Source organism: Herpailurus yagouaroundi, unplaced genomic scaffold, assembly GCF_014898765.1.
Source record: "Herpailurus yagouaroundi ecotype Mexico unplaced genomic scaffold, PumYag 100, whole genome shotgun sequence".
In the NCBI taxonomy this organism is placed as follows: Eukaryota; Metazoa; Chordata; class Mammalia; order Carnivora; family Felidae; genus Herpailurus; species Herpailurus yagouaroundi.
In genome coordinates, this window is record NW_024412391.1 from 85,261,004 (window position 1) to 85,288,388 (window position 27,385).

The 27,385-nt window shown below is 43.1% G+C and overlaps 1 protein-coding gene across 3 annotated transcripts in view; it reads left to right on the plus strand.

Moving 5' to 3' along the window:
• STARD3NL (STARD3 N-terminal like) overlaps positions 1-27,385 on the plus strand; it is a 56,711-nt gene that overhangs the window by 27,094 nt on the left and 2,232 nt on the right. For all 3 annotated transcript variants that reach the window (XM_040472994.1, XM_040472993.1, XM_040472992.1), the window contains 6 exons: positions 188-455; positions 7,480-7,557; positions 10,682-10,759; positions 12,953-13,006; positions 13,121-13,238; positions 15,177-15,272. In XM_040472994.1, coding sequence (XP_040328928.1) covers positions 231-455; positions 7,480-7,557; positions 10,682-10,759; positions 12,953-13,006; positions 13,121-13,238; positions 15,177-15,272 — 649 coding nt within the window. In that variant the 5' untranslated portion in view covers positions 188-230. The remainder of the gene's footprint in view (positions 1-187; positions 456-7,479; positions 7,558-10,681; positions 10,760-12,952; positions 13,007-13,120; positions 13,239-15,176; positions 15,273-27,385) is intronic.

A 27,385-nucleotide genomic window follows, 5' to 3' on the forward strand; every position in this document is an offset into this window, starting at 1 on the left:
CTCGTTTGTAATATTGAGAGCATCAAGAGGCATGTCTCATTTCCCTTTGGCTTTATGTCTTCGTCAGGACACAGGTGTCTTCAGTGACGACACTGTCGCTCAGCTAGAGAAACAGTTGTGCGGAGGTGGGGGTGGCATGGTGGTTTCAGGTGAGCTCTGATTTCACACAAAGCTGTCTTCTCTCCAGGGATGGTGAAGTTGGAGAGAGGCTCCCTTAACCCGCCTCCAGGATGAACCCCCTGCAAGAAGACATGGAGAACGCCCTCACCGGGAGCCAGAGCTCTCACGCTTCCTTGCGCGACGTTCATTCCATCAACCCTGCACACCTCATGGCCAGGATTGAGTCTTATGAAGGAAGGGAGAAGAAAGGCATATCTGATGTCCGGAGGACTTTCTGTTTGTTTGTCACCTTTGACCTCTTATTTGTAACGTTACTGTGGATAATAGAGTTAAATGTAAGTGTTTTTCTTCCCCATGACTTTACATAAGAATTTTTTCCAGAGCCAAAAAACAATTTTCTTATTTTTCTCCTCATTTCTGTGTCATTTAGTGAATTCCATGTTTTTCCAAAGGGGGGGATAGTGCTCTTTTCCAGCTGATTTTGACCTCTCTTGTTCTGTGCTGTTATTTTTTAAAACAAAGGCTAGTTCATTTAAAACTTACTTTGAAATTTGAATTCATGGTGTTTTGTTCTCTGTCAGGAGTTAGCGAACCATAGCCTGGGGGCCAAATTCAGCTGGCCTGTTTTTATAAAGTTTTATTGGAACACAGCCCTGCCCATCTGTTTACCTTTTGCCTGTGGCTGGCTTTTGTGCTATAGTTGACTTGAGTAGTTGTGACAGAGTCCATCTGGCCCACAAAGGCAAAAGTATCTATTTCCTGGCCCTTCTCAGAAAAAGATTGCTGGTCCTTGCTTCAAAAATGTAGCATGCCTGTGGAATATGTTTTAGATGTTACATCTACTTTTCTACTGCCCATGTTTAAGAATTTTCTTGCATTTATTCTTTACTTTTTCACAAAGAGATTATTCATCTTTTATTGAAAAAAAATGTTCAGAACCATTTGGAGGTTTGTCTCGATCTTGTCAGGTCTATGCAGTTATATTGTCAAATAACTCTCTAGACTAGTACTATCCAATGGAAATATAATGCAAGCCTTGTAGACAATTAAGTTCTCTAGTTGCTACATTAATAAAGGTGAAAATAGACAGGTGAAATACATTTTAATAATATATTTTATTTAGTCCAATATATCTGTTTTCTCCCAAAGCCTTGACTCTGTTTACAAATAGGTAATCTCTTCCAAATGCTTTCCTCACAGGCAAGAATTGTTTAAAACCACACAAGCCAGTGATATGATGCACTAATTTAGAGTCTCTCTTTTTATTATTTGTTCCACATGTATACATTAAAGAAAACATTTAAATTAACATATATTTCAAAGGAGTAATATGTTTTCAAAACTAGTACCTACCTATTAAGAAATAAAAAAGAAATACATCTTTTTAATTTATTTAAAAAAAATTTTTAAGTTTATTTATTTTTGAGAGAGAGAGAGCAGGGGAGGGGCAGAGAGAGAGGTAGAGAGAGAATCCCAAGAAGGTTCTGCAGTGCCAGTGCAGAGCCCAACTCAGGGCTCGAACCCACGACACTGCGAGGTCATGGCCTGAGCCGAAACCAAGAGTCAGACACTTAACCGACTTAACCAGGCACCCCTTATTATTATTTTTTTTTATTTTACTGAGAGAGAGAGGGGTAGAGGAGGAGAGAGAAAGAATCCCAAGCAGGCTCCACGCTCAGTGCAGAGCCCAACGTGGGACTCTGTTCCACAACCCTGGGATCACGACCTGAGCCAAAATCAAGAGTTGGATGCTAAACAGACTGAGCCACCCGGGCACCCCAGAAATACATCTTTCAACCGGAAAGCATAGCAGCAGTTTTAGGGAGCTCATGTAAAAATGATTGTAATGACAGCACAAAATCAAAGCATTTATTGATTTACCACCAAGATCACTACCTACTTTTAAGTGAGGGAAGCCTGGGGGTAGAGCTGTGGTGAGGGGTTCGTAGGATCACACTCACCTCCCTCCTCCCTTCAACTGAGTGAAGTGGACTGAACTCTGTTTTGTTCCTCAGGAGGGATTGGTTGATGTCTGTGTGCGACAGGTTATAAATGAAAAAAATCACCAGGCCTAGCAATTAAGAGATGTATTTTTGTTTAATTTTTTTTTATTGAAGGTAATTAACATATGCAGTGTTAACATTAGTTTCAGGCATAAAACATTTCAGCATTTCTGTACGTGACTCGGCGCTCATGCAGTAAGTGGAGTCACCATCTGTCACCAGACAACACTATTGCAGTCTTACTGACTTTGTTTCCTGTGCTGTGCTTTTCATCTCCATGATTTATCTATTTTATAACTGGAAGGTTGTACCTCTTAATCTCCCTTTTCAATTTCTCCCAGCCCCTCCCCGCCAACTCCCCACTGACAGTATATGTAAGAGTCTGGTTTTTGTTTGTCTCTTTTTTTCTTCTTTTGTTTCGTTTCTTAAATTCCATGTGTGAGTGAAATCATACGGTATTTGTCTTTCTGTGTCTGACTTATTTCACTTAGCATTATACTCTCTACATCTAACCATGTTGCTGCAAATGGCAGGATCGCATTATTTTTTACAGCTGAGTACTATTTCATTGTGTGTGTGTATATTGTATAATATATATGTGTGAGTATATATATATTGTGTGTGTATATATCTATATATGTCTATAGATAAATAGATATGCACACCACATCTTCTTTATCCATCATCTGTGGATAGACACTGAGGCTGCTTCCATATCCCAGCTTTTATACAATGCTGCAGTAAACCTAGAGATGCATATTTCAAATTAAGAAATGTGTTCTAAAACTTTTCCACTGACTGCCAGTTGCCCCAGTTATAAAATGAAAAGATCACACAAGACTATATGATCTTTAAGATAGCACATCTTGACTTTTTTGGCAAGGTTTGATATTTTGGTTTGTTTTTTTTTACATTCAGTTTCTAGTTGTGTTTGATTTAGATTGTCAGTCCTGACCTGGGCTTTTCACCACACACTGTACCATATGTCTTTTCTTTTGTGGTCTGTTTCTGTAATCACTCTAATCACTGAAATCCATTGTTCTTTTCACCTGTCTACACATATACTGAGTGCCAGACATAGGCTTCAGATTTAGGTGTGGCAGGCTCCACAGAAACATTAGTAAGATTTGAAGTTTAGCGGAGCAGATACAGCACATATCTTACACTGCCCTATCGTGCTGGTCTTTGAAAGAGGAAAGAAATAGTGCCAGAGGTGCTTAGGCCTTCAAAAGAGTAATGGGACTATGCAATCATCACAGTAACCCAAGTACTTTGCCTTTATATATGACTTCCAATTTAGCCAATTTTTCTCCTTTCTCCAAGGAAGCAAGATGCTCAGGCCAAAAATGAAGACTCATCCTTAATTAATTTGCTTGTTTTGTGTCTCTCACATTCCCTATCCAGTTGAAAAGTAAGCCCTATGGGATGGGCCTGCAAAATAGATCCAAGTCATGACGTCTTCTCCATTTCTACCGTGGCCACCCTCAAGCAAGCCAGCATTATGACTCCCCTGGACTCCTGTACCAGGAGCCCAACTGATTAGCCAGCTTTCATTCTTGCCCTCCTAATATCCATTCTCCTCCTAGAAGCCAGAGAGATTTGGGGTGCCCGGGTGGCTCAGTCAGTTAAGCGTCTGACTTTGGCTCAGGTCACGATCTCGCAATTCGTGGGTTCGAGCCCCACGTTGGGCTCTGGGCTGACAGCTCGGAGCCTGGAGCCTGCTTTGGATTCTGTGTCTCCCTCTCTCTGCCTCTCCCCTACCCATGCTCTGTCTCTTTCTTTCTCTCAAAAATAATAAATAAACATTAAAAAAAATTGTAAAAACAAGCCAGACAGACTGAAAACAACAGATCAAACAATGTTACTTTCTATTTATAACCCTTCTGATGGACCAGAGCACTTTGGATAAAATCCAAGTGCCATAGCTTGGCCAGCATAGCCCCCAAGGAGCCTCTCCAGCCTTCCTTTCCCACTCTCTGTTTCTGGCCCTCCCGGATAAGCCCAGACTTGCCTCCTGGTCTCAGGACAGAACAAGCTCCCTTCTGTCTTGGACCTTTATACTAGTTCCTTCTAAATGAAAATGGTTCATTTCCTTTATCTTGATGCAGATGCTGACGTCTTATGCTGGTATCTGTCAGCTTAGATCTCACCACAGGGAAGGCTTCCACTTAGCGTCCAACCCAAAGAAGTCAACCATCACTCCTGTCGCACTGCCCTGCTTCCGTTCTCTGTACAGCACGTATTTTCTTGTTTGTCATCTCTCACTCCTTGCTAAAACATAAGTTCCATGGAGACAGGGATACTGTTTTGTTTACTGAAGTATTTAGAACCATATTCAACACTTAGCAAGTGTTCAGCAAATATTCGGTGAATGGATAAAGATCTCATGGCACTGGTTTGCCAGTAGGATTACATTAGGGACAGATTGGCTGCGAAGCTGTGAAAGGAATCCCACGCAAAGTGGTGAGAATCGGAAGGAAAAAGTTAATCTTAGAGGCATCCTAAAAAAATAAGTATGCTGGGGGCGCCTGGGTGGCTCAGTTGGTTAAGAGTCCTACTCTTGATTGTGGCTTAGGTCAAGATCTCATGGTTTATGAGTTCAAGCCCCACATCAGGCTCTAGTGCAGAGCCTACTTGAGAGTCTCTCCTTGTCTGCCCCAGCCCTGCTCACTCTCTCTCTCAAAAAATAGATAAATAAACTTAAAAAAAAATTTAAAGAAATGTAAGTATGCTGATAGACTTCTTGATAAGCTGAGTTTTTTTATCTCCAGTATTCAGGAAGGAGTCAGGATTTAAACAAAATTTTTTTTAATGTTTATTTCTGAGACAGAGCATGAGTTGGGGAAGGGCGGAGAGAGAGGGAGAAACAGGATCCGAAGCAGGCTCCGGGCTCTGAGCTGTCTGCACAGAGCCCGATGTGGGGCTCGAACTCATAGACCGCAGACCGCGAGATCCTGACCTGAGCCAAAGTCGGACGCTCAACCAACTGAGCCACCCAGGTGCCCCAGGACTCAAGATTTCTAATGATAGAACATAAAAAGAATAGGATCAGCTCTGTCAGAACTGTGGGAAGAGATTCCATGTGAAACTAAAGACAAGTCTATGGGGGACATCTTGAGGTAGAGCCAGAGGTTTTGAAATTGAGAACTTAGAGCACAAGTTGGAGCTCTAGGTAATAGATTTTCGATTTCTCTGTTTAAAGGCCAGGCAAAATCAGGGTCTTTTAAAGTATGCAGATACCTTGGAAAACCTTTTTCTACTGAAGAACTGTTATCAGCAGCTTGATTCCCGGGCTCTCAGCCAGGAGGGTGGTCTCTGTGCCCTAGGTCACTTAGAATAATCATTCTTTTAGTATTTTAGAGCTTGGTAAGCTTCCTTAGTCTGGACAGACACACTTGATAAGACTACATGGTTGGTTGCCTCTTAATAATTATTTCCTTTTGCTCCCAAGTTTTCTGTCCTGTTTGTTATTAGGGATCTATAGTCAAGCACATCTATAGCCCATCTGCACAAACTACACAGAAATCTAAACCCCCTTAAGAGATTTTAAAGTACTGACTAGTGTTTATAGTAAACTTTCATTTGAATAACAAATACATATACTTGTAAAAGTATCTAAGCGAAGAGGAGCCTTCCCTTGGGGCAACTTTAATTCCAGTTAGGCCGATTAGCAAACCTCGCAGGGGTGTTCCTTATTAATTTTCTCCCCCTTTGCCCAGGTCTTTGGCTCATCCTCCTTCACTTTGTCCTTTTTCAGATATCTCCATCAGTTTACCAGGACAAACGATGTGTGTACTCCAGATCGGAAATGGGAATTTACTGTTGCAGGTCCTGTGCCCTAATCCACGGGCCCTAACAGTTGTGGTGTCTGCTTGGGTGTTGCCGCAGGTGCCAGACACACATTCCATTACTTGATTTTTTTTTTAATTTTTTAGGGCGCCCGGGTGGCTAAGTTGGTTGAGCGTCTGACTTCAGCTCAGGTCACGATCTCACGTTTCATGACTTCAAGCCCCGCATCGGGCTCTGTGCCGACAGCTCAGAGCCTGGAGCCTGTTTCGGATTCTGTGTCTCCCTCTCGCTCTGCCCCTCCCCTGCTTGTGCTCTCTGTCTCTCAAAAAATGAATAAATGTTAAAAAATTTTTTTTTTAAATTTTTTAATGTTTATTTGAGAGAAAGAGAGACAGAGACAGAACTGGAGTGGGGGAGGTGCAGAGAGAGAGGGAGACACAGCATCAGAAGCAGGCTCCAGGATCTGAGCTGTCAGCACAGAGTCCGACGCAGGGCTCAAACTCACGAACCGCGAGATCGTGACCTGAGCCGAAATCAGACACTTAACTGACTGAGCCACCCAGGCGCCCCTACTTGATTTTTAAAACAATATTTTCTGTAGTGTAATATGTAGAATTTGAACTTGATCGTTTAAAATTCATCTTGATAGGAGAATCGAGAGAGGACAAAGTTTATCATCTTAGGGCTGATTTTCATCATTCACTGTAACTTCATCACATTTGATTGTAGCTCTGGTCTTCCCCTTATTTCATTATCTATCAAATGAAAAGTACATATGAAAGTAGCTAAGAGGGCAGGATTTTCAAATGCCAGGAACAAATAAAAAAGAAAAACCAGAGAAAAGATCTGAACCTCTATCTTGTGTCACAGTAACTGCCGTCATTGATCTTTGCTAAGATCAGGGGACCCGTTGGCCTTCCAAGGCCTTAAACAGCAGAGACTGGTCAGAAAGTGAGGGCAGGCTTGGAGGAATGTGACTTATCTTCTTTAAGATTATACATTGGTATGTTTGAAGATTTTGTCTTAGAAGAGAAAAAGAATCATTTTTGAACATTTTAGTTTGCCAAAGTAGGAACTAGTTTTTTACAAGGCATTGTTTTTCATTATATGTTTATATTTGTCGAGTGAATGAATTCAGAATTGAAGTGGGAAATACTACTCAGCATTTTTCTATTAGAGTTGATGCATGTCTCGTTCCTCCCGTTTTTTTTTTTTTTTTTTCAACGTTTATTTATTTTTGGGACAGAGAGAGACAGAGCATGAACGGGGGAGGGGCAGAGAGAGAGGGAGACACAGAATCGGAAACAGGCTCCAGGCTCTGAGCCATCAGCCCAGAGCCCGACGTGGGGCTCGAACTCACGGACCGCGAGATCGTGACCTGGCTGAAGTCGGACGCTTAACCGACTGCGCCACCCAGGCGCCCCTCGTTCCTCCCGTTTTAACTAACATTCCAGGGTTCTGAGATGGTAGGCAGAAAAGTATATACGAGAACAACCTTACTTGTATATTTTCTTGTATTATTTTCACACGTAAATCTCTCAGTTTTACTTCTCACCATCCTTCCCAGGTGAATGGAGGCATTGAGAACACCTTAGAGAAGGAGGTAGTGCGCTATGACTACTACTCCTCTTACTTCGATATATTTGTAAGTATTTTCTGTTTTCCATTTTATTTCAGATATGATGAATCTGTAACTAAAAGGTAAATTTCCCCTGAATAGATCTCCTAGTCTGTGCCATTCTTTTGTCCTCTCCTGAACACTGTCTTTCCTTTCCCCTCAGTTACTGGCCAAGTCGACGCTCTCTCTCTCGCTGTAAGGAATTGTTTGGTCATAGGGAGGAGAGAAACGAGAGATAAGGGAGGGCAGCAGAAGGAGCCATTCTGTTTTCTTGGAGGAGAGCCTTTATTCTTTTCGTAGAAGCCGTGGATGTGTCCTAATCACTAAAAGGAAAAGTGACCTATTTATATAAGAACTTGATGAAAATGCCATTCCTTTTCTGCCTTGAGATAGATTTCTGAGTGTACTTTTAATAATACTGTTTCGTTTTTCTAGAATAGTTTTTGAGGAAAGTTCCATATTGGTAATCCTGAGCAACATTAGTCAGTTATGGAATTACACAGGTGCAGTTCTCTGTGGATGAGGCCTTCATTTCATTCAAAGAAATGCTTGCATTCTTTCTAGGGCATTCTGTGACTTTCATTGGGCTTGGTACCTCTTCCTGGTATCTCTTTGTAGCGGATGATGTAAGCAAGTCAGGTTCTAACGTTGTGTTGGATGCAGGATAGGCAATTAATGTTCGCGGTGAGTTCCTCCAAATTGATTTTAACCACATTAATCACTGTCTCTAGAAGCTTTATGCACACCGGTTAAGAGTAGGACCCTTCACGTCAGAAAAACCTGGGTTTGATTCACAACGCTATCACTATTTGTATCCGTCTTTTAATATATTGGGTCTAAACTTCAGTTTTTCATATGTAAAATGAGATCACCATAGTTCTAAAAAGTAAATGAAATACTGTATGGAAAACATTTAGCCCGAGGATAGATACCTCCAAGAAACTCAGAGAACCACCTGCAGTCACTAATCAACATCATCATTATTTTTGGTCGAGAATTTTAATGATCGGCTGATTATATTTTCTAGTGGTTTTCAAATTATACTAGAAAGGCTTTTGTGTTGTGGTGGTTTTATTTCTGAAGGGGGCTGCACAAGTGTGTGGGGAAGGAGGTAAAGCTCCCGGGAAGCAGAGGTTAGGGTTCCCTGTCATAGCCCCTTGCAGCCTAGGTGGTTCCATTTTTATCTGTACGGTACGTTTGAGTTCCAGTAGGATTGTGCTGAAAAAGCGTTTGGCTGCTACAGAACGTTTGGAAAACCACTGATACAATTTAATCCCCTCGTTTGTCACATGAGGAAAGTGAGTTTCATGGTTTCCGCATCTTCGCCTACCTGCGCCAGGTCATTGAAGCAGGGGGAAAGAGCATGTCACATCCCACATCTCTTGATATTTCTTTCTTCTAAAGCTATTGACGTGTAATAGCAAAATTGATTTCTCTTCTCTTATTTCCCTTGCTGAATTTATCTTCACATAGCCTCAGCCAGGAAGCCAGGTTCATCTACCAGCTAGACCACCAAGGGTTCTCTGTCCTTTATGCGTAGGGACTTAATGGTCCTGGACAGATAGGTGGAGCCCATTAGCTCAGACTGAAAGGACTGGCATATCTGGCCTGGAAAGTGGACACAGCTTCCAGGAAACCTTGGCACCCAGGAGACTTTGAGATAGAGGGCTGAAGAAGACTCATACTTTTTTTTAAAATATTTTTTCTAATATTTATTTTTGAGAGAGAAAGAGACTGAGTGTGAGTGGGAGAGGGGCAGAGAGAGAGGGAGACAGAATCCGAAGCAGGCTCCAGGCTCCGAGCTGTCAGCACAGAGCCTGACACAGGGTTTGAACTCAGGAACTGTGAGAGCATGACCTGAGCCAAAGTCGGCCACTTAACTTACTGAGCCACCCAGGTACCCCAAGACTTATATTTTTTGCCAAATCCAGAACACAGGGATAGAGTTGGAATGAATAGAGAAGCTAAACTAAGTTTGAGGATTGTTGGAAAACACACTTTTTTAAACTTTTCTTTTAAGCTTATTTATTTTGAGACAGAGAATGTGAGCAGGGGAGTGGCAGAGAGAGAGGGAAAGAGAGAATCCCTAGCAGGCTCCACGCTATCAGAGTAGAGCCTGACGTGGGGCTTGATCTCACAAACTGTGAGATCATGACCTGAGCTGAAATCAAGAGTCGATGCTTAACCGACTAAGCCACCCAGGTGCCCTTGTAACGACAGCAGAAAATTAAAAACAAATACAACCCGTGAACTTCACTTATGTGAAAGGATCTTAAGTGTGGCCCGTTAGTGAATGGCTGCAAAAGGGCCGTCGGCCTCCAGCCTTTCAGCAGTTTAGATTCATGAGGAACTTTTGGCAGCCCCTGGCCTCAAGCATTGCTCAAGAGCTGCCTGACTTCTCCCTGCCCACAACAAGGTGTCTCTTCTGAGGGAAACTGGTAGAATCTTATTCTCCCTGTGTTCCTCACTAGATGAGAATTACTAAGACAGCTGTGACATAGTGGCTAAGTAGAGTCTGGCCACCTGGGTTCAAGTCCTGGCTTCCTCACTAAGCAGTTGTGTGACCTTGCACAACTTTTCTGTCCACCGTATGTGTATAACGGGATCGATGATAGTAGTTGACGCATGAGGTCATTGAGGAAGGGATTACATGGGCTAATAATACATATAAAGGGTTTCACAAAAGTCCCAGAGGCACCCTAAATTTATCAGATGGTAGCTACTAGGGTGAACAGAACCTTCCCAATACCCCGTAACCCAGAGATTTACAGTGGACTTTACTAGGAACCTGGTATCTCCCAAAAGTGAGTGTTTGTACCAGGAGTGGAAAAGTCAGCTCTCAGAACGTTTTCTCCAGTCTTAACAGGATATCAGAAATATACGTGCACTCAAATGGAAATGAAAAATAAACATTAATTATAAATTATTTTGTTGATAATGGGAACTGAATTTGAATCCTGATTTGGGCGGCATTGCATTCATTCTAAAGCAGAGATCCCAAATACTGGTCTTTGGACCGGTGGCAGTCTGTGGCAGCCTTCAGCTAAACAGAATGATGAAGACACTTTGGTGGGTTCTTCCTAAAACTCGGTGATCTTATATTTGTATCTATTTTTTTTTAACTTACCTTGTCATTTTTGTTTTAATCTAGCTCTTGGCAGTTTTTCGATTTAAAGTGTTAATCCTCGCGTATGCCGTATGCAGACTGCGCCATTGGTGGGCAATAGCGGTGAGTATGTCACCACGGTGAGCAGTCCGTCTCCTCCGGTGCTGCTGGCCCAGGCCCGCTCACAACAGGGCTGGGCTGGGCCCAAATGCACCTCTCATCTGGGATGAATTCTACCAGCTTTTTCCCGAGGCCCCTTCCTCCACACTTCCGTAGGCTTAAGACCAGGGCTTTGTTCCAGTAGTGATGAGTTCCTACCTTTGTCTCTACGGATACCGCCCAGTTGAGGAACGTAGGGACCCATCAGTGGTTCTTTGCCATGCACCAACTCGCCCTCTACTGCATTTTACAGATGAGTGATAAGATCAGTACCTCTGTCACAAAGATACTTGGAAAATTTCCCTTTTGCTCGTTGGTGATTTTTCGTGACTGACTTGCTGCTTATTTTGATCATTGCTTGTCTTGCTGTTTTATCCCCTCCCCTCCCTCCAGTCTTCTTTTAAAATTTTTTAATGTTTATTTTTGAGAAAGACAGAGTGAGTGGGGGAGAGGCAGAGAGACAGGGAGACACAGAATCCAAAGCAGGCTCTAGGCTCCGAGCTGTCAGCACAGAGCCTGACGTGGGGCTTGAACTCACGAACCGCGAAGGCTCGAACTCACGAACTGCGAGATCGTGACCTGGGCCCAAGTCAGACGCCCAACAGACTGAGCCACCGGGCGCCCCACCCTCCTTCCAGTCTTAAAGGGAAAAGTTCCCACGCTGCCTTTTACTGTTGCCTTCAGGCTTCTTGAAGGCAGTGGTGTTTTTTACTCATCCCTGTTTCTTTGCATCTAGCACAGAGCTTTGGCACATGCTGTTCACCCTCGGTAAATATTTATTGGTTGAAAGAAGAATTATAAGCCATTCTGCCTCAATTATTTTTGCTATGTCCACAGATGCCTGAACACTCACCTTTTTGAGAGCGCTAAGAAGGCAGGTATATGGGGGGAATGCTGAGCTCCCCAAGCTGGAGTGGCCTGCTCAGGAACAGCCTACAGTTTTGTTTCTGGAGTGAGGCCTCAGTCGGTGTGGGCCAGCGTGGCGTGCCCAGCTGAGGATGGGGTTGTGCTTCTTTCCCGAGACACAGTCCACAGGAGCCACATCTCCCTGGGCCATCTCTTCCAAGCATCCGCAGAATCATAGGGCTGACATCAGGACCGTCAGTTGAGCCCCAAGCTAATGTATCTCAGATGCAGGCTGACAGTAGTAGCCAGACTTGAGTCCCTTTCCTGAATACGTTTCTGCTGGTACCAAATAGCTGTGGCGATGGTCTCTTCCCAGTTTTCTAGGGTCTCCTTAATATGCACTAGTATTTGTCAGACCATCTGTCTCAAATTTGTTTCAGAAAAGTGAGTGACATTCACTGACTCTTTAGAAAGTATCTTTAATATCTAAACCAAATTATGAAAGGGGCAGGTCATGTTCAGCACATCCATTTGATTGGTTTTGATTCTTCCTTTTAAAAACATTTGGAGGGAGGGACCAGCCAGCTGGAACAGAAGGTCGAGTCACCTGATACCTAAAAACGTACTGTCAGCATACAAAGTTAATTAGTGTCAGAATGTAAAATACCTTCTCTTCCAGGTAGCTCAACTGGCTGGGGTGTGTGTGTGTGTGTGTGTGTGTGTGTGTGTGTGTGTGTGGCAGTTTGCTAACAATGCTGACCCCGCACTTGGTTAATACTTCCTGAGCTTGACCCCCATGTCCCCTGACCTCCATTCTGTCAGTCAAGGCTACTGTGGGCATCACACTGGTCAGCTGTCACATTGCTAGGATCCTAGTTGGGGGAAGGAAGGACAAGGCCCAGGTCCCCTGGGATTCTCTCTGGGCTCCCCAACCACCAGGGGAAGCCCTGGCTCTGTATGCCAGGGGTCCCTCCTGTGGGGAGAGGTCTTTGCAGGTTGGACCTTGTGGGGGACAAACCTGAGTGTCCCAGCACACCAGCCTGCTAGACCGAGGGAGGTGGGTCGCTGACCTGCTAGACCGAGGGAGGAGGGGTAGCATGAGCAGCCAGTCAGGGATCGGGCACCACGGAGAAGCCCACTGTGGCCCCGTCTGCGTTTAGGGGCTGGGGACAGGGTGATGTGGGAGGGCCCGGGCTGGCAGAGCTGCCCCAGGCCTTAGGTGCTTCTGGCGCCGACAGGTCTCTTTGTGAGGAGGGGGCTTCCTAGCGTAAAATGTCTAACTCAAATGGTGCTGGGTTATGTGTCTTTCAGCTGACGACAGCAGTGACCAGTGCCTTTTTACTTGCAAAAGTGATCCTCTCAAAGGTACAGCCTCCCACGTTTTCTGTACAATTACCGTCTATACTGGCGAAGGCTCATGTTCCAGGGTGAGCTCCTGGTAACTGCATTTCCCTCTCCTGGTCACGTCTGTCCTTCCAGCTTTTCTCTCAAGGGGCTTTCGGCTACGTGCTCCCCATCATTTCGTTCCTCCTTGCCTGGATTGAGACGTGGTTCCTGGATTTCAAAGTGTTACCTCAAGAGGCGGAAGAGGAAAACAGTAAGTGTCTCCCAGGTTAGGCTCCTCAGATGGGCTGGGGACCGAGCCAGAAGGAAGAGCCTGGAAGTCAGATTTGAAGGGAGCCACACTGGGTGGGGTAGGCGGGTCTCGGGTCTCCACCGCGCAGAGGACCCAGCAGAAATCCAGAGCAGGGCAGAGGACGGGACAGTGAGAGCACGTGGCTCCTCTCTGGAGCTGTGAGGCCAGACTTCTCTGGAAGAAAGTGTGAGCCCTGGTGAGAGGGACAGTCAGACAGCAGAAACAGCCAGCACCTCCTTATGCCCAGTGATGGCGGTCCCAGGACACCAAGCACTTTGTGCATCTGAAGAGGACTGTTCCTTAGGGACACAGGGATGGCAGACACGATAGGCTGAGCTGAGACAGTAAGTCTCAGAGTCCGCGATCCTGCCAAGTCTCACGTTGCTACCTTACAGCAGGCGGTGGCCTGGAAGGGGCCCCAATCAGCACAGGGGGTGCCTGGTGGGGGAGAGTGCTGGGTGAGTGAGGAACCCAGAGGGCAGGAGGGGGAAGACAGCAGCCAGACACGTGTGCTCAGCTCAGGGTCCACCTCCCCCTGTGAGTAGCGGAGGGACTCCTAGCGATCTGTGACCATGAGCCCTGCGGGGCGGCCGTCATCTCCTGCGTGGACTCATGTGGATACTGACCAGGAAGGCCCAGTGATGGACTGAGCTGCATGATTCAGTATCTGGCTAGAATTCCTCTCTGCATGATGGCCTGAGTGGAAGCCCACGGGCCACATCCGCCCTCTGGTGGTGACATGTTTGAAACTCAGTACAGAGACCCAGGCCTTTTACCATGGGCCGTGGTTAGGTCCTTCATGCGTCTGGCTCAGATTGCCCTGCAAAATAGGAAAAGTAAGGTCCTATGTCCTAGAGAAAGTGAAGTATGATTGTAACCTCAAGGGATAACGGAGAATGAGTAAACATGTAAATGGATTTATTTTGAGTAATCTCATTGACAGAGTAGAAATCTATAAGAACAGAATTATTATTCAAGAGTGCATTTTAAACACCTGAATCAGACCTAGGTAAGTCTTCTGTCGTGTGTCCTCTGTGCTTGTATGAAAACCTGTTGTGGAGCAGGGCAGGTACAGCTAATGGAAGTCACTTTTGGACTTGTGTATAAACATCAAATTGAGCTTGGGTGAAAGCATATCAGCTGTTAGTGTCACTGAGGCTTGAATGCGAGAGTGATGCCACCACGTTCAAAGGCACTAACAGAGCAGAACCGGCGTCGATGAAAACGTGGAGCAGCGGGTACGCTCACGGTCACGAGCAGGCAGTGAGCTCACACCTGCACCTGCGATTCGCCCGCGGCTTCCTCCAGCTTCTCTCGTGTTCGCTCAGCTCCGTATGAGACTTGCCGCCGATGCTCCCTGTGCTCGCGAGCACCCGTCCTGAGCTTCCACATCAGTTCCTCCCCTTTTCTGTGTTTGTTCAATTCCCTTTTCTGGGGGGACCTTTTTAAATAATAAATCTTTCTTCCCCATCTTACTGATGCTTTCCACATTTATACAAGTCTCTCCACTTATTGTGCCTTACATTTGCTATTTCCCTAACGAAGTGAATACTGGAGGCCATTTGTATGACCTACCACGTGGTTTTGCTTTGTGCTTTGGTTTTGATTATGGTGATTTCTGCAGGGAGGAAAGTGTTCTCCAGGGAAAGAGGCCATAAATACTGAATCAAAGAATCCCCTGAGTCACAGGCAGGATTTTAAGTCTGCTGCCATGTGCCCTCACAGCACTGGTTCATAGTGTAATAACAAAACTTATTTTTTGTTTGAAAGATTTTCTTTCTGGCAAGGGTTTTTCTCTTTTTTAGCGTAGCAACGACACCATTTTATTGTGCCTAACCTCGCTGAGAAGCTACCAGAACCGTGACGTCACTCTCAGCCTCTGAATTTCTTCCCTTCCAGGACTCCTGATAGTTCAGGATGCTTCGGAGAGGGCGGCACTCATACCTGGAGGTCTTTCTGATGGTCAGTTTTATTCTCCTCCTGAATCTGAAGCAGGTAACAAAAATGTGATTATCGTCTGTGGTTTCATCCATCATTCAAAAGCTCAGCCCTCCCTCCCTCTCCTGTCAGAACGCTGCTGAGCAGACATCTCACAGCGCAGGCACATAGGAGACAGAAAGAACTGAGATGTGGTCTTGATGTGGGAGCAGTGGGGAGACACAGAGTGTAAAATACGTGTAACCCAGGGACACAGACCCCGTGTGACCGGCCATCTGCATGTCAGACGACAGGCAGACGAGGGGAAGGGTCCGCTCCTCTTCTTATCCGTCATCCCCTAGCCCAACCTTCCTCCCGGGTCCCCGTGTCTGAGGGTGCAGCTCTCTCTGAGCTGTTGCCCGTGAAGAAAGCAGAGCCTCCCTGGGGACTCGGCCCTTTCTTAGGCCTCACATCCCTGCCTTCTCCAGGCCATTTCCACCCTCTGTATTTCTGCCTCCTTTATCTCATTCATGGCACCACTTCCTGTCTTCTCCACCTTCCCTTCAGCATTTCCTGCTTTGGTTTCTGCAGCCCTTTGCTGCCTCGGTCACCCTCTCCCTGCCCCGCCAGAGCGCCATGTCAAATATAACAATTGAATCGTCGTATGGCTTCCTCAAACCCTCGATGAGGTGGGAGTCTCATTATCCCTATTTCAGAGACCATCAGATTGAGGCACAGAGAGGGGAATCATTTGTGCAAGGTCTCTGGAGGAGTAGGAGGTGGTGGGATCTGAACCCCGGCTCAGTGCTAGAATCCGCGCTCACAGCTGATCCACGTGGGGCCTCTCAGTATTAATGGAAACGCAGCATTGACCACCTCTTCCCCTGCCCAGAAGCCTTCAGTGGCAGAAAGGATTAAGGAAGTCCTGGGTCCTGAGCCTGGCAGAAAGCACCATTTTGACCTCATTACCCAGTTGTCTGACTTCCTGGTACCGTCTCCGTGTGTTCTCTTCTTAGCTTTGCTGAAAACGTTGTGAGCCCAAGCCACCAAGCCAGCGGGCAGCTTGCTTTTTCTGTTTGTCACACTGTCCCTCTGCAGGCCTGCTCTCCACGCACGGGAGAGAAGGCTGTCCCACCGCACCCCCACCCTCTGGCTCCTGGGAGAACATTCTCTGCATTTCCTCGGACATTTCTCCCACCTGTGCGGGCTGCACTGCCTTCAGCCCTGACCTGGCCTCGTTCTATCACTGGGGTGGAAACTTGAGTTAGAGAGACTGCGTTATTTCATTCCCCGCATTGAGCTTAGTAACTATTTGAAACACACACACACGTAGGATAGTAAAGCAGATTCCAGGCAGAAAGATGCATGTGAAAGATCAAAGGCCCAGCAATGTGACATAGTGAATCATTGGAACTCGAAGTAACTTGATACCCTGGGCTATTCGTATTTGATATTAAAGCAGGTTAAATCAGGAAAGCGTAGGGTCAGATGAACTACAGATGTGAATTGGCAGAATTTCTCTTCTCAGTCAGCAGAAGGTCAAAGAAGTATCAAACTCTCATTACCTCAGTATGAGGGTTACTTCGGGGAGATCTTTTGGTATGTCATAGGACTTGTTCTTTTGGCATAAAGGCAGTTCACAATTTAGTCTGTGCTTTTGCACAGCTGTTATTTTTCTAACACTAGTAAAAGTTCTCAGCACTAATGTATTTACTTAATTAGAAACCCTAACTTGATATTCTCTGGACTGTGTTGGATCTAAGCATGGAGTCAGACGAAATACAGATATGAACTAGGAGCCAGTCTCTTTCTTAGGCGGCAGATACTCAATATAAGCATTCAGTTTTTCATTACCTCGCTATGAGGGTTATTTCATTGAGGTTTTCTTATGTCATAGGAATCATTCTTTTGAAAAAAGGGAGTTCACGTTGTTCATGCTTTTATCTAGCTTTTATTTTTCTAGGACTAACAAAAGTTCTGGGTGCTAATAATATCTGTACCCAATTAGAATTCAGAACAGCCGGATAATGATAATGGGAGGAGTTACACCTTAGACATTCTTCATCAAACCTTCCAATCCTGAATGCATTGGCTTCCTGCCTGTGACTTTTATCCCCACCTAGTGGTGGTTGGGAGCATGACCAGTTCATTGGATTATGGAACTGACCTTGAACATGGTCTGGGTGTTCAGGTAGCTTCTTTGTTCAAGACAAAATGCCGGTGAGTCATAGGCAGAGAAGGAGGGTTCAATGTGACTTACTCTATTGTATTATATTTTCATTGTATGAAGATGCAAGTTAGGAAAGAATTAAAATTAAAAACTGTTATTGCAGGGCTCAGTCAATTGGGTGGCCACCTCTTTCAGCTCAGGTCATCATCTCATGGTTCATGAGATTAATCCCCATGTTGGGTTCTGTGTGCAGGGCATGGAGCTTGCTTGGGATTCTCTGTCTCCCTCTCTCCCTGGCTCTCTCCCTCTCTCTCTCAAAATAAATACACATGTTTAAAAAACCTATTATTGGAATTAATGTATCTAGAAAAGAAGGTTCTCCTCTAAAGCATGGCTGGCTCAATAGGCCGGGAGAAAGAAATCAGAGTCACCAAAAATTAAAATGTTAGTATTTTTCCTTGTAAAGGTGTCGCTTGAATTTTAGCATCAGAGAGATTCTGAAAGTTAGCACCTTTTGTGACATGTACTTCTAAGGAATGTAAGGGTGGTTTGTTGGGAGGGTTCTTTGTGGGTCTAACCATGTCCTGCTCCCCTTTGTATTCAGTGGAAGGATGAGGAAGCATCAGCCTTGTCAGATGATTGGGCTCAAGTTGTTACGGCGGTCAGACAGCTGAAGTGAACCAGCCGTGATGCTGAGGAAAAGATAGTTCGTCACCTTGTAAATCATCTTCTAAATCATCTTAATACTTAAATTGAAGAATAGCTCAATTGCATGATATAATCTGTGATAATAAGCAAATCTAGAAGAAGACAGTATAATTCAAACTGGACACTTTTCAAAAAAATTTTTTAACATTTATTTATTTTTGAGAGACAGCACGAGTGGGGGAGGGGCAGAGAGAGAGAGACACAGAAAACCAAGCTGGCTCCAGGCTCCAAGTTGTCAGCACAGAGCCTGAAATGGGGCTCGAATCCACAAACCATGAGATCATGACCCGAGCCGAAGTCGGATGCTTAACCGACTGAGCCACCGCAGCACCCTTGTTTGACACTTTCTAATAGCAAGCAGCCATGCATGCTGGTTTGCCCTGCGTACTCTTGACTTATTCCTGTGGCCCCAAGTAATGATTATTAGAACCACTTTGGTCTGTAGGAAATGTTCTTGTTTAGATGATGAATTCTATAGTCACCCCATGTATAATCAATAGATTTGAAAGACAGTTTTTCTAATTTTTATTAAGAATGGTAAATTGTATTGAAACGTCACTGCCGAGGATACTACGTAATCTTTATTAAAAAAAAATAATAGCTTGACTGAGTTATAATTTTCATACCATAAAATGCATCCATCGTAAGTGGGCAATTGCATGATTTTAAATAAATTTACACTTTTTAAAAAGTGTTTTATGTTTATATTTGAGAGAGACAGAGAGAGAGAGACAGAGTATGAGCTGGGGAGGGGCGGAGAAGAGGTAAAGAATCCGAAGCCGGCTCCAGGCTCCGAGCTTTCAGCACAGAGCCCAACGCGGGGCTTGAACCCACAAACTGTGAGATCATGACATGAGCTGAAATTGGACACTTAACCAACTGAGCCACCCAGGCACCCCAAGTAAATTTATACTTTTTAAACCAACTTCACAGTATAATATTAGAGCACTTTTTTCATCCGAAAATATTTGTATCTAAGCCTTGCTCCTATTTGCAGTCCTAGATAAACCACTGATCTCCTTTCTGTCTTGAAAATTTGCCTTTTTTGGGTAATTCATATCAATATAATCACAGAATATGTAGTTTTCTGCATGTGGCTTCTTAGGATAGTGTTCTTGATGGCCATTCATGTTGTACTATGTATAAGTTCTTTGCACGGCTCAATACTATTCCATTGTATGGATATACAGTGTTTTGTTTATTCATCAGTGGATGGACGTTGGAATTGTTGGCAGTTTTGTTGTTATGACTCATCCTGCTATGAACTTTTAAGTGCATGTCTTTGTGGCGACGTTTGTTTTTCTTTTCCTGTAGATTCCTAGGACAGGACTCACTGAGTGTTTGGCAAGTTTCTGTTTAACTTTTCCAGTAATTGCCAAAGCGTTCTCCAGAGTTGCTGCACATCTTACACTCCCTCCAGCAGTGTGTAAGGGCTTGCTCTCCTTGTTCTCACAGACAAGCCTCATGGCCGAGGCTGTCTTTTTGATCACAGTTATTCCAGCAGGTGTGAAGTGCTCTCTCCTTGTGGTCCTCATTTGCCCATAAGGACTGGTGGCCTCAAGAACCTGTTCATGCGCTAATTAGTTATTCAGATATCTTCTTTGGAGAAATGTCCATTTCACACACACACACACCCCTTTTTTTTAAGTTATGTTGTTTGCCTTTTTACTGAGTTGTAAGAGTTCTTTATACATCCTGGATAAAAACCCTTTATCAGATAAAAGTTTCTTCTGTGATGCACAGATACTTCTTTCCAAGGTTGTAGTCTTTTCATTTTCTTCCTGGAGCCTTTTGAAGCTCATGTTTTGTATCGTGATGGAGTCAGAGTTTATCAGAATTTATTCTTTTATGGATAATGCATTTGGGGTCACATCTAAGAACTCCTTGCCTTAACCCTGTGTCACAAAAATTTCCTCCTATGTTTTCTTCTAGATTTTATAGTATTAGCTCTTCCATTAAGTTTACGGTCCATCGTGAATTAGTCTTCACACATGGAGGAGGTAAGGAATGGTGTTCACTCTTCTGCCCTCAGATACCTGGTTGTAGCTGAAGCATTTGTTGAAAAGTCTATCCTGTCTTTCACTGAATTAACTCAGCGCATTTATCAAAGTCCAGTTGACCATAAATACAGGTTTATTTCTGGACTCTCTGTTCTCTTCTGGTGACCCATATGCTCTCTCTGAACCAGGACCACACTGGCTTAATTACGTAACTGAATTCTGTGAGCTCTGAAATCAGGTGCTCTAAGACCTTGCTTGAATGGCTCGTCCTGCTGTCCCCAGGACCCCAAATTGTGTCAGTAATAAACCTGTTCACACCCTCTGTGTGTGCGGCTTCATCAGTCTCAACATCCAAGTCAAATTTGGGGTGCGCCCCTCTCCCACATTGCTTCTGCAGGGTGACCTTATCGGTTCTCCCAACTGTGTTCCTTATCAAAATGATTTTGCCTGGTCTAGGTCTTTTGTGTTTTCATGTCAATTTTGGCATGAGCTTGTTAATTTTTTGTGAATAAAGCCTGCAGTGGATTTATAGATGAATTTGGGAAGACTTGCCATCACAATAATATTGAATCTTGTAATCGATGAACATGGACCCTCTTTGCATTTATGTAGATATTCTTTAATTTTTCTCTGTGTTGTTTTGTAATTTTCAGCATAGTTTTGCTCTACTTTTATTGAATTAATTCCAAAGTGTTTTATCCTTTTTAGTTCTATAGTAAATGGAATTGTTCCTTTAATTTCATCTTCAATTTGTCCGTGCTAGTACATAAATATACCACTGATATTTTGTATAGAATTTTTATGGAATTTGTACTTTGCAACAAGGTTAAGCTTGTTCCTTAGTTCTAGTTTTGGTTTTGTGTGCCTGTAGATTTCATGGCATTATCTACATACAAGATTATGTCATCTTTGGATAAAGACTTTTAGTTTTAATTTTCAATCTGTTAGATATCTTTTTCTCCCCTGTTGCACTGTCTAGAACCTCAATACCGTGTTAAACAGAAATGTCAACAGCAAGGGCACCTGGGTAGTCAGTTGGGTAAGCATCTGACTCTTGATTTCATCACAGGTCATGATCTCATAGTTCGTGGGATTGAGCCCTATGTTAGGCTACACACTAACAGAATGGAGCCAGCTTGGGATTCTCTCTCCTCTCTCTCTGCCCCTTCCTTGCTCTCTTTCTCTTTTTCAAATAAATAAATAAAGGTGAATAAAAAATTTCAAGAGCAGACATCCTTGTCTTGTTCCTGGTCTTTGGGGGAACACGTTCAGTCTTTCATCATTAAGTACGATTAGCTCTGAGTTTTCATAGATGCCCTTTATCAGGTTGAGGAAGTTTGCTTTATTCTTAGTGTGTTGGGAGTTCTTATCATGAATGGGCATTAAATTCTTCACGTGCTCCGTATGCATCTATTGAGATGATAATGTGGTTTTTGTCCTATATTCAGTTAATATGGTGATGCATTAAATAATATTTGGATGTCAAATCAGCTGTTTATATCTGGGAAAATTCCTACTTGGTCATGCTGGATGATCCACTGTTATGTTTCTGGATTTGATTTGCTAATATTTTCTTGAGAATGTTTATACTGATTCTCATGATATTTTACCTATTGGTCTTGTAGTTTTCTTTTTATGTCTTTGGCTTTAATATCAGTAATGCTGACCTCATAGAATACATTAGAAAGTCTTCCTAAGCACTGTATTTTCTGAATGAATTCTTAAGAATGATTAATATTGTTTCTCCTTTAAATGTTTGATAGATTCTTCAAAGAAACCATCTGGGCTAAGAATTAATTATCTTTGTGGGAACACTTCCCATTGCTAATTCTGTATTATGTATAGATGTATTCAGATTCTTTATTTCTCGAGTCCATTTTGTTAATTTGTGTCTTTCTAGGAATTCATTTCTTCTAAATTATGTAATTGTTGACACAAATTATAATATTTCCTTATAATCATTTTAAATTTCTGTAGAGTTGGTAGCGATATTCTTTTTTTCTTGATTTTGGAAATTTGTGTCTTCTTTCATTTCTTCTGTGTAACTCTAGGTTGATGTTTGTCAAACTTGTGATTTTCAAAAAAATGGACTTGTTTTCATTGGTATTTCTCTCTTGTTTTTCTGTTTTCCACTTCAGTTATTTATGTTCCAATTTTTATTTCCTTTATTCTGTTTGGGTGAGTTTAGCTTACTCTTCTTTTCCATGATTGATTTTAAATTTTTCTTCTTTTTTGATAGAGGCATTTAAAGCTATAAATTTTGGGGTGCCTCGGTGGCTCAGTCGGTTAAGCATCTGACTTCAGCTCAGGTCGTGATCTCACCGTTCGTGGATTGAGCCCTTTCTCAAACCCTCTCTCTCTATGCTCCTCCCTGATTCACAGTCAGTCTGTCTTTCTCTCTCAAAAACAAATAAACATAAAAAAAAAAAGAATATGAATTTTCATCTAGGCATTGCTTTAGCGACCTCTTATGAAATTTAATGTGTTACGTTTTCTTTTCATGTGTGCTTGGCTTTCATCAGGTTGCCTATTATGTGTCTACATGTGAATCTGTATACATCATAATCAGTATTTCTTTACTTTATTAAATGTCTAGATTATTATCTCTCAAATAAATTGGGATGTTTTAGCCATGAGGGAGTTTAGGCCATTGTTTCTTCAAACATTTTTTCTGTTCTTTTTTTCCTTTCTGCCTCCCTGGGAGTTCATTCCATATATGCTATCTCATTGGTCTCTGAACTCTTTTCTTTTTTTTTTTAAATTTTTTTTTCAACGTTTATGTATTTTTGGGATAGAGAGAGACAGAGCATGAACGGGGGAGGGGCAGAGAGAGAGGGAGACACAGAATCGGAAACAGGCTCCAGGCTCCGAGCCATCAGCCCAGAGCCTGACGCGGGGCTCGAACTCACGGACCGCGAGATCGTGACCTGGCTGAAGTCGGACGCTTAACCGACTGCGCCACCCAGGCGCCCCTTTGAACTCTTTTCAATTTTTCTTCAGTTTTTTTCTCTCTTCCTAAGATCGGATAACTTATACAGCCCTATCTTCAGTTTCACAGATTATTTCTTCTGCCAACTTGAACATTCTTTTAAACCCCTCTAGAGAATATTTTGCTTAAATATTATATTTTTCTATTCCAGATTTTACATTTTTAAGTACCTTTTCTGTTTTGTAATTTGTCTCATTCTTTAGAATCTATTTGTTCATTTATTGTGGTCATGTTTTCCTTTAATTCTTTAAACGTGGTTTTCTGTACATCCTTGAACATATTTATAATAGCTGCTTCGAAGTCTGTCTGCTAGATAAAATACCTAGACACATTCAGAGACAGTTTCTATTGAATTGTTACAGGGTTTTTTCCCCCTGAGAATAGTCACACTCTTTGATTCTTTTCCTATCTTTTTTTTTAGTTGAAAAATATTTTGTTGAAAATATATTTTAGCAACTCTAGATTCCAATTCCCCCCCCCAGAGGTTGCTTTTATTGTTATGTTTTTGCTTAGAAAATTGCTTAGGCAAAATCTGTGAAATTGTGTCCCTTGCAGTGTGTGAGTATTAACTCTACTCAGATTTTTAATTTTTAATTTATTTTTAAGCTTAGCTGTGGTCGCCAGTGATTAGTGATTAGACAGAAATTGTGCTCAAACACCTTCATAAGACTTTCATCCTCTGCTAAGTGAAGTAAGTCAGTCAGAGAAAGACAAATACCATATGATTTCACTCACTTGTGGAATTTAAGAAAGGAAAAAAAACCCCACAAATGAAAGACAAATAAAAAAACAGACTCTTAAATACAGAGAACAGACTTTTTACCAGAGGGCAGGTGGTGGGGGTGGGGGGGGATTGGTAAAATAGGTGAAAGGGATTAAGAGTACATTTTTTGGGATAAACAGTGAGTAATGTATAGAATTGAATAATCAGTATATCAGACACTGAAATCTAATCTAACAGTACACATTCATTATACCGGAAATGAAAAAAAGACTTCCATCCTCTGACAAATGGTTATTTGTATATATTGAGTAGCACATTCACATTTTAGGGAATATCAAGTCGTCCTCTGCTTCTACTCTTGGCTGAGTTTTTTCACATCTCCTCTGCCTATGTCCAAGGCCTCGGGATTGACCAGGAGTGTGTGGCCGGCTTGGGCTCTGCTGAGTCTCCGCTAAGCATGCACACGGCTTCAGCCAAGCACACGTTTGCTGCAGCCACGACCTCAACCTCAGACCAGCACAGCCCCTGCCTTCCTGCCAGCGCACCCCTGAGTCTGTCGGTTTGCCCTCACACCGCTCCCCACTGCCTGTCCTATCTTGGAAGACCCTTCATGCCCAAGCAGGTGGGAGGTGGGGGAAGAATGAGATCAACGCCAGCAAGAGCACCAGTGTGGTTCCCTGAATTCTGCAGTTTTTCAAACATAAACACTTCTCAGATTGTTGTATGTCTTTGGACATTTCCCAGCTGCTGAAGTGGTTAGTTTTGCTTGTCTAGTTGAGTGTTACAGTTGCTTTTCAAGGAGAAGGTTTGTTAACTGCACTTGACCATAACCAGAAGGTCTTGTTATTATTTACTTTTGAATTATGTAAAGGATACATATTATTTAATGTACCTATGTTTTAATTAGAAGTTTGGCTTTATTTAGAACTCCCAAATTATTCCAAGACACTTGTCACTCAAATGCTATTAGCCTGGCAGGTGGAAAGTAAGGTCAGAAACAGGAAGAAAAGGTGTGACCATTCTCCTTAGACTCGTTTCAGAGTGAGAACTTGTTAACTGGCCCCAGTGTGTCTACGATTTACAGCAATTTAATAGGCTAGAAAGCGAAGCGTTCCAACCACTGTGCCTTTATCTATTTATGTCACCACAAGCTCACCTGGACTGTGTGACATTTATGAGGTTAGGATGTGGGACACAATCTTTTCTTCAGATTCTCCACTGTTCATTCTACTGGACCAGATTTGTTCTTGGCTCTAAAGCAGGCAGACATTCTCAGAAGGGAAAAAAAAATGTGTTGTTTGAGGTGTCTTATCTGACAAGAGGAAAGCAGCTGTGAGGCAGGCTGTTTCCTTTGTGTGTGAGGAGGCCCTATCCCTAACCTGTACCTTGGTCTTCCCACTGCTCCTTTTTTATGTTCCTTCCCTGATTGTGAGAATAACACAGGCCTTTTATAAAAATGTGCATAGAACAGCAACCAAAGAGGGGTGCCTGGGTGGCTCAGTCAGTTAAGCGTCTGACATCAGCTCAGGTCATGACCTCACGGTTTGTGAGTGCGAGCCCCACGTCAGACTCTGTGCTGACAGCTCAGAGCCTGGAGCCTGCTTCCGATTCTGTGTCTCCCTCTCTCTCTGCCTGTTCCCTACTCTCTCTCTCTCTCTCTCTAAAATAAATATTAAAAAAATTAAAACAAAGAACAGCAACCAAAAAACCTGTCCTTCAAACTCTGTGACCACATCAGTATTAACAATTCAGTTTGTCTCCTGCTAGTTTTGTGTTTGTAATGTCACATAAGTGTGGCCATACTGCTGATGTTATTTATACCCTTTTTTAAAGATGATAATTTAAAATTTATAAAGTCAGTTTGTTGTATGTATTTTGGAATATCCAGAAGTCATTCAAGTCATCTGGTTATTTTCTTAGAGTCTTTCTTATTGGCACGCATGTATTTAAGTTTTTATTTTTATCAATACGATCTTACGGGATACAGTTTTTTTCATTGTGTATTTGCTTTTACTTTATTATAAAATAGGCACTTCCCATGCTGTTTTCAACTGTATAAATATAAATGGATACAAGATATTTTGTGGAAATAAGATAATCATTTAACTTTTCTCCTACCCTCAAACATCTAGATTTTTTCCCAGATTTAAAAAAAAAAAATTTTTACGTCTATATATTTTTGAGAGACAGAGAGAGACAGAGTGTGAGTGGGGGAGGAGCAGAGAGAGAGGGAGACACAGAATCTGAAGCAGCCTCCAGGTTCAGCTGTCAGCACAGAGCCTGATGAGGGGTTTGAACTCACGAGTCGTGAGATCATGACTTGAGCCGAAATTGGACACTTAACTGACTGAGCCACCCAGGCACCCTTTCCCAGATTTTTTAGAAGTAAAATCTACTTAATGGAAAAAAGTATGATTGCGTCAGACATGTTTCCTCAAGGAATAATTGCAGAATGAAATGGCGGGCTCCAACGTACCAATAATCTAAGGTTCACAAGGCAGGACCCACCGCGGTGTCCCAGTGCTACAGCACTGTCACTCTTGGCATCAGGAAGTCCTCAAAACTCTCACTCACTGGGTACAGCGACTTTTTTTTTTTTTTTTTAATTTTTTTTTTCAACGTTTATTTATTTTTGGGATAGAGAGAGACAGAGCATGAACGGGGGAGGGGCAGAGAGAGAGGGAGACACAGAATGGGAAACAGGCTCCAAGCTCTGAGCCATCAGCCCAGAGCCTGATGCGGGGCTCGAACTCACGGACCGCGAGATCGTGACCTGGCTGAAGTCGGACGCTTAACCGACTGCGCCACCCAGGCGCCCCGGTACAGCGACTTTTAAAAGTGGTTCAGTTTGTTAAATGTCCAACTTCAGCTCAGGTCATGATCTCGCGGTTCGTGAGTTCGAGCCCTGCATCGGGCTCCGTGCTGACAGCTCAGAGCCTGGAGCCTGCTTTGGATTGTATGTCACCCTCTCTTTCTGCCCCTCCCCTGCTCATGTGCTATCTCTCTCTCTCTCTCTCTCTCTCTCTCTCTAAAGCAAACATTTTGAAAAAAATTAAAACAAAGTCATAAAAAAATAAAACAGTACTATATCGAAAAAACCCAAATATAAGTAGACTTGCATAGATCATAACTATGCTGTTCAAGGGTCAACTGTATATCTTAAAAGAACTAAACAGTTAATATGGGAAAGCTTGTTTCTATAGACATATTCGAGCTAATATGTCATAAGCCATAAGATTAACATAGCATTGGGGCACCTGGGTGGCTCAGTGAGGTAAGCGTCCGACTTCGGCTCAGGTCATGATCTCATAGTTTGTGAGTTCGAGCCCTGTGTTGGGCTCTGTGCTGACAGCTGGGAGCCTGGAGCCTGCCTTGGATTCTGTGTCTCCCTCTCTCTGTCTCTGTCTCTCTCTCTCAAAAATTAATAAACATTAAAAATAAGTAGATTAAATGATTTGTACCAAAGCTCAGTGTCATCTACACTTGAAAAATACCTAAGCCTGTCAACAAAGAGAAGGAGGAGGAGGACTAGGAGTAGATCATAATTCTTGCTTTATATGAAAACTTTCAGAACTACATAAGGGAAGTCCATTCAACTGA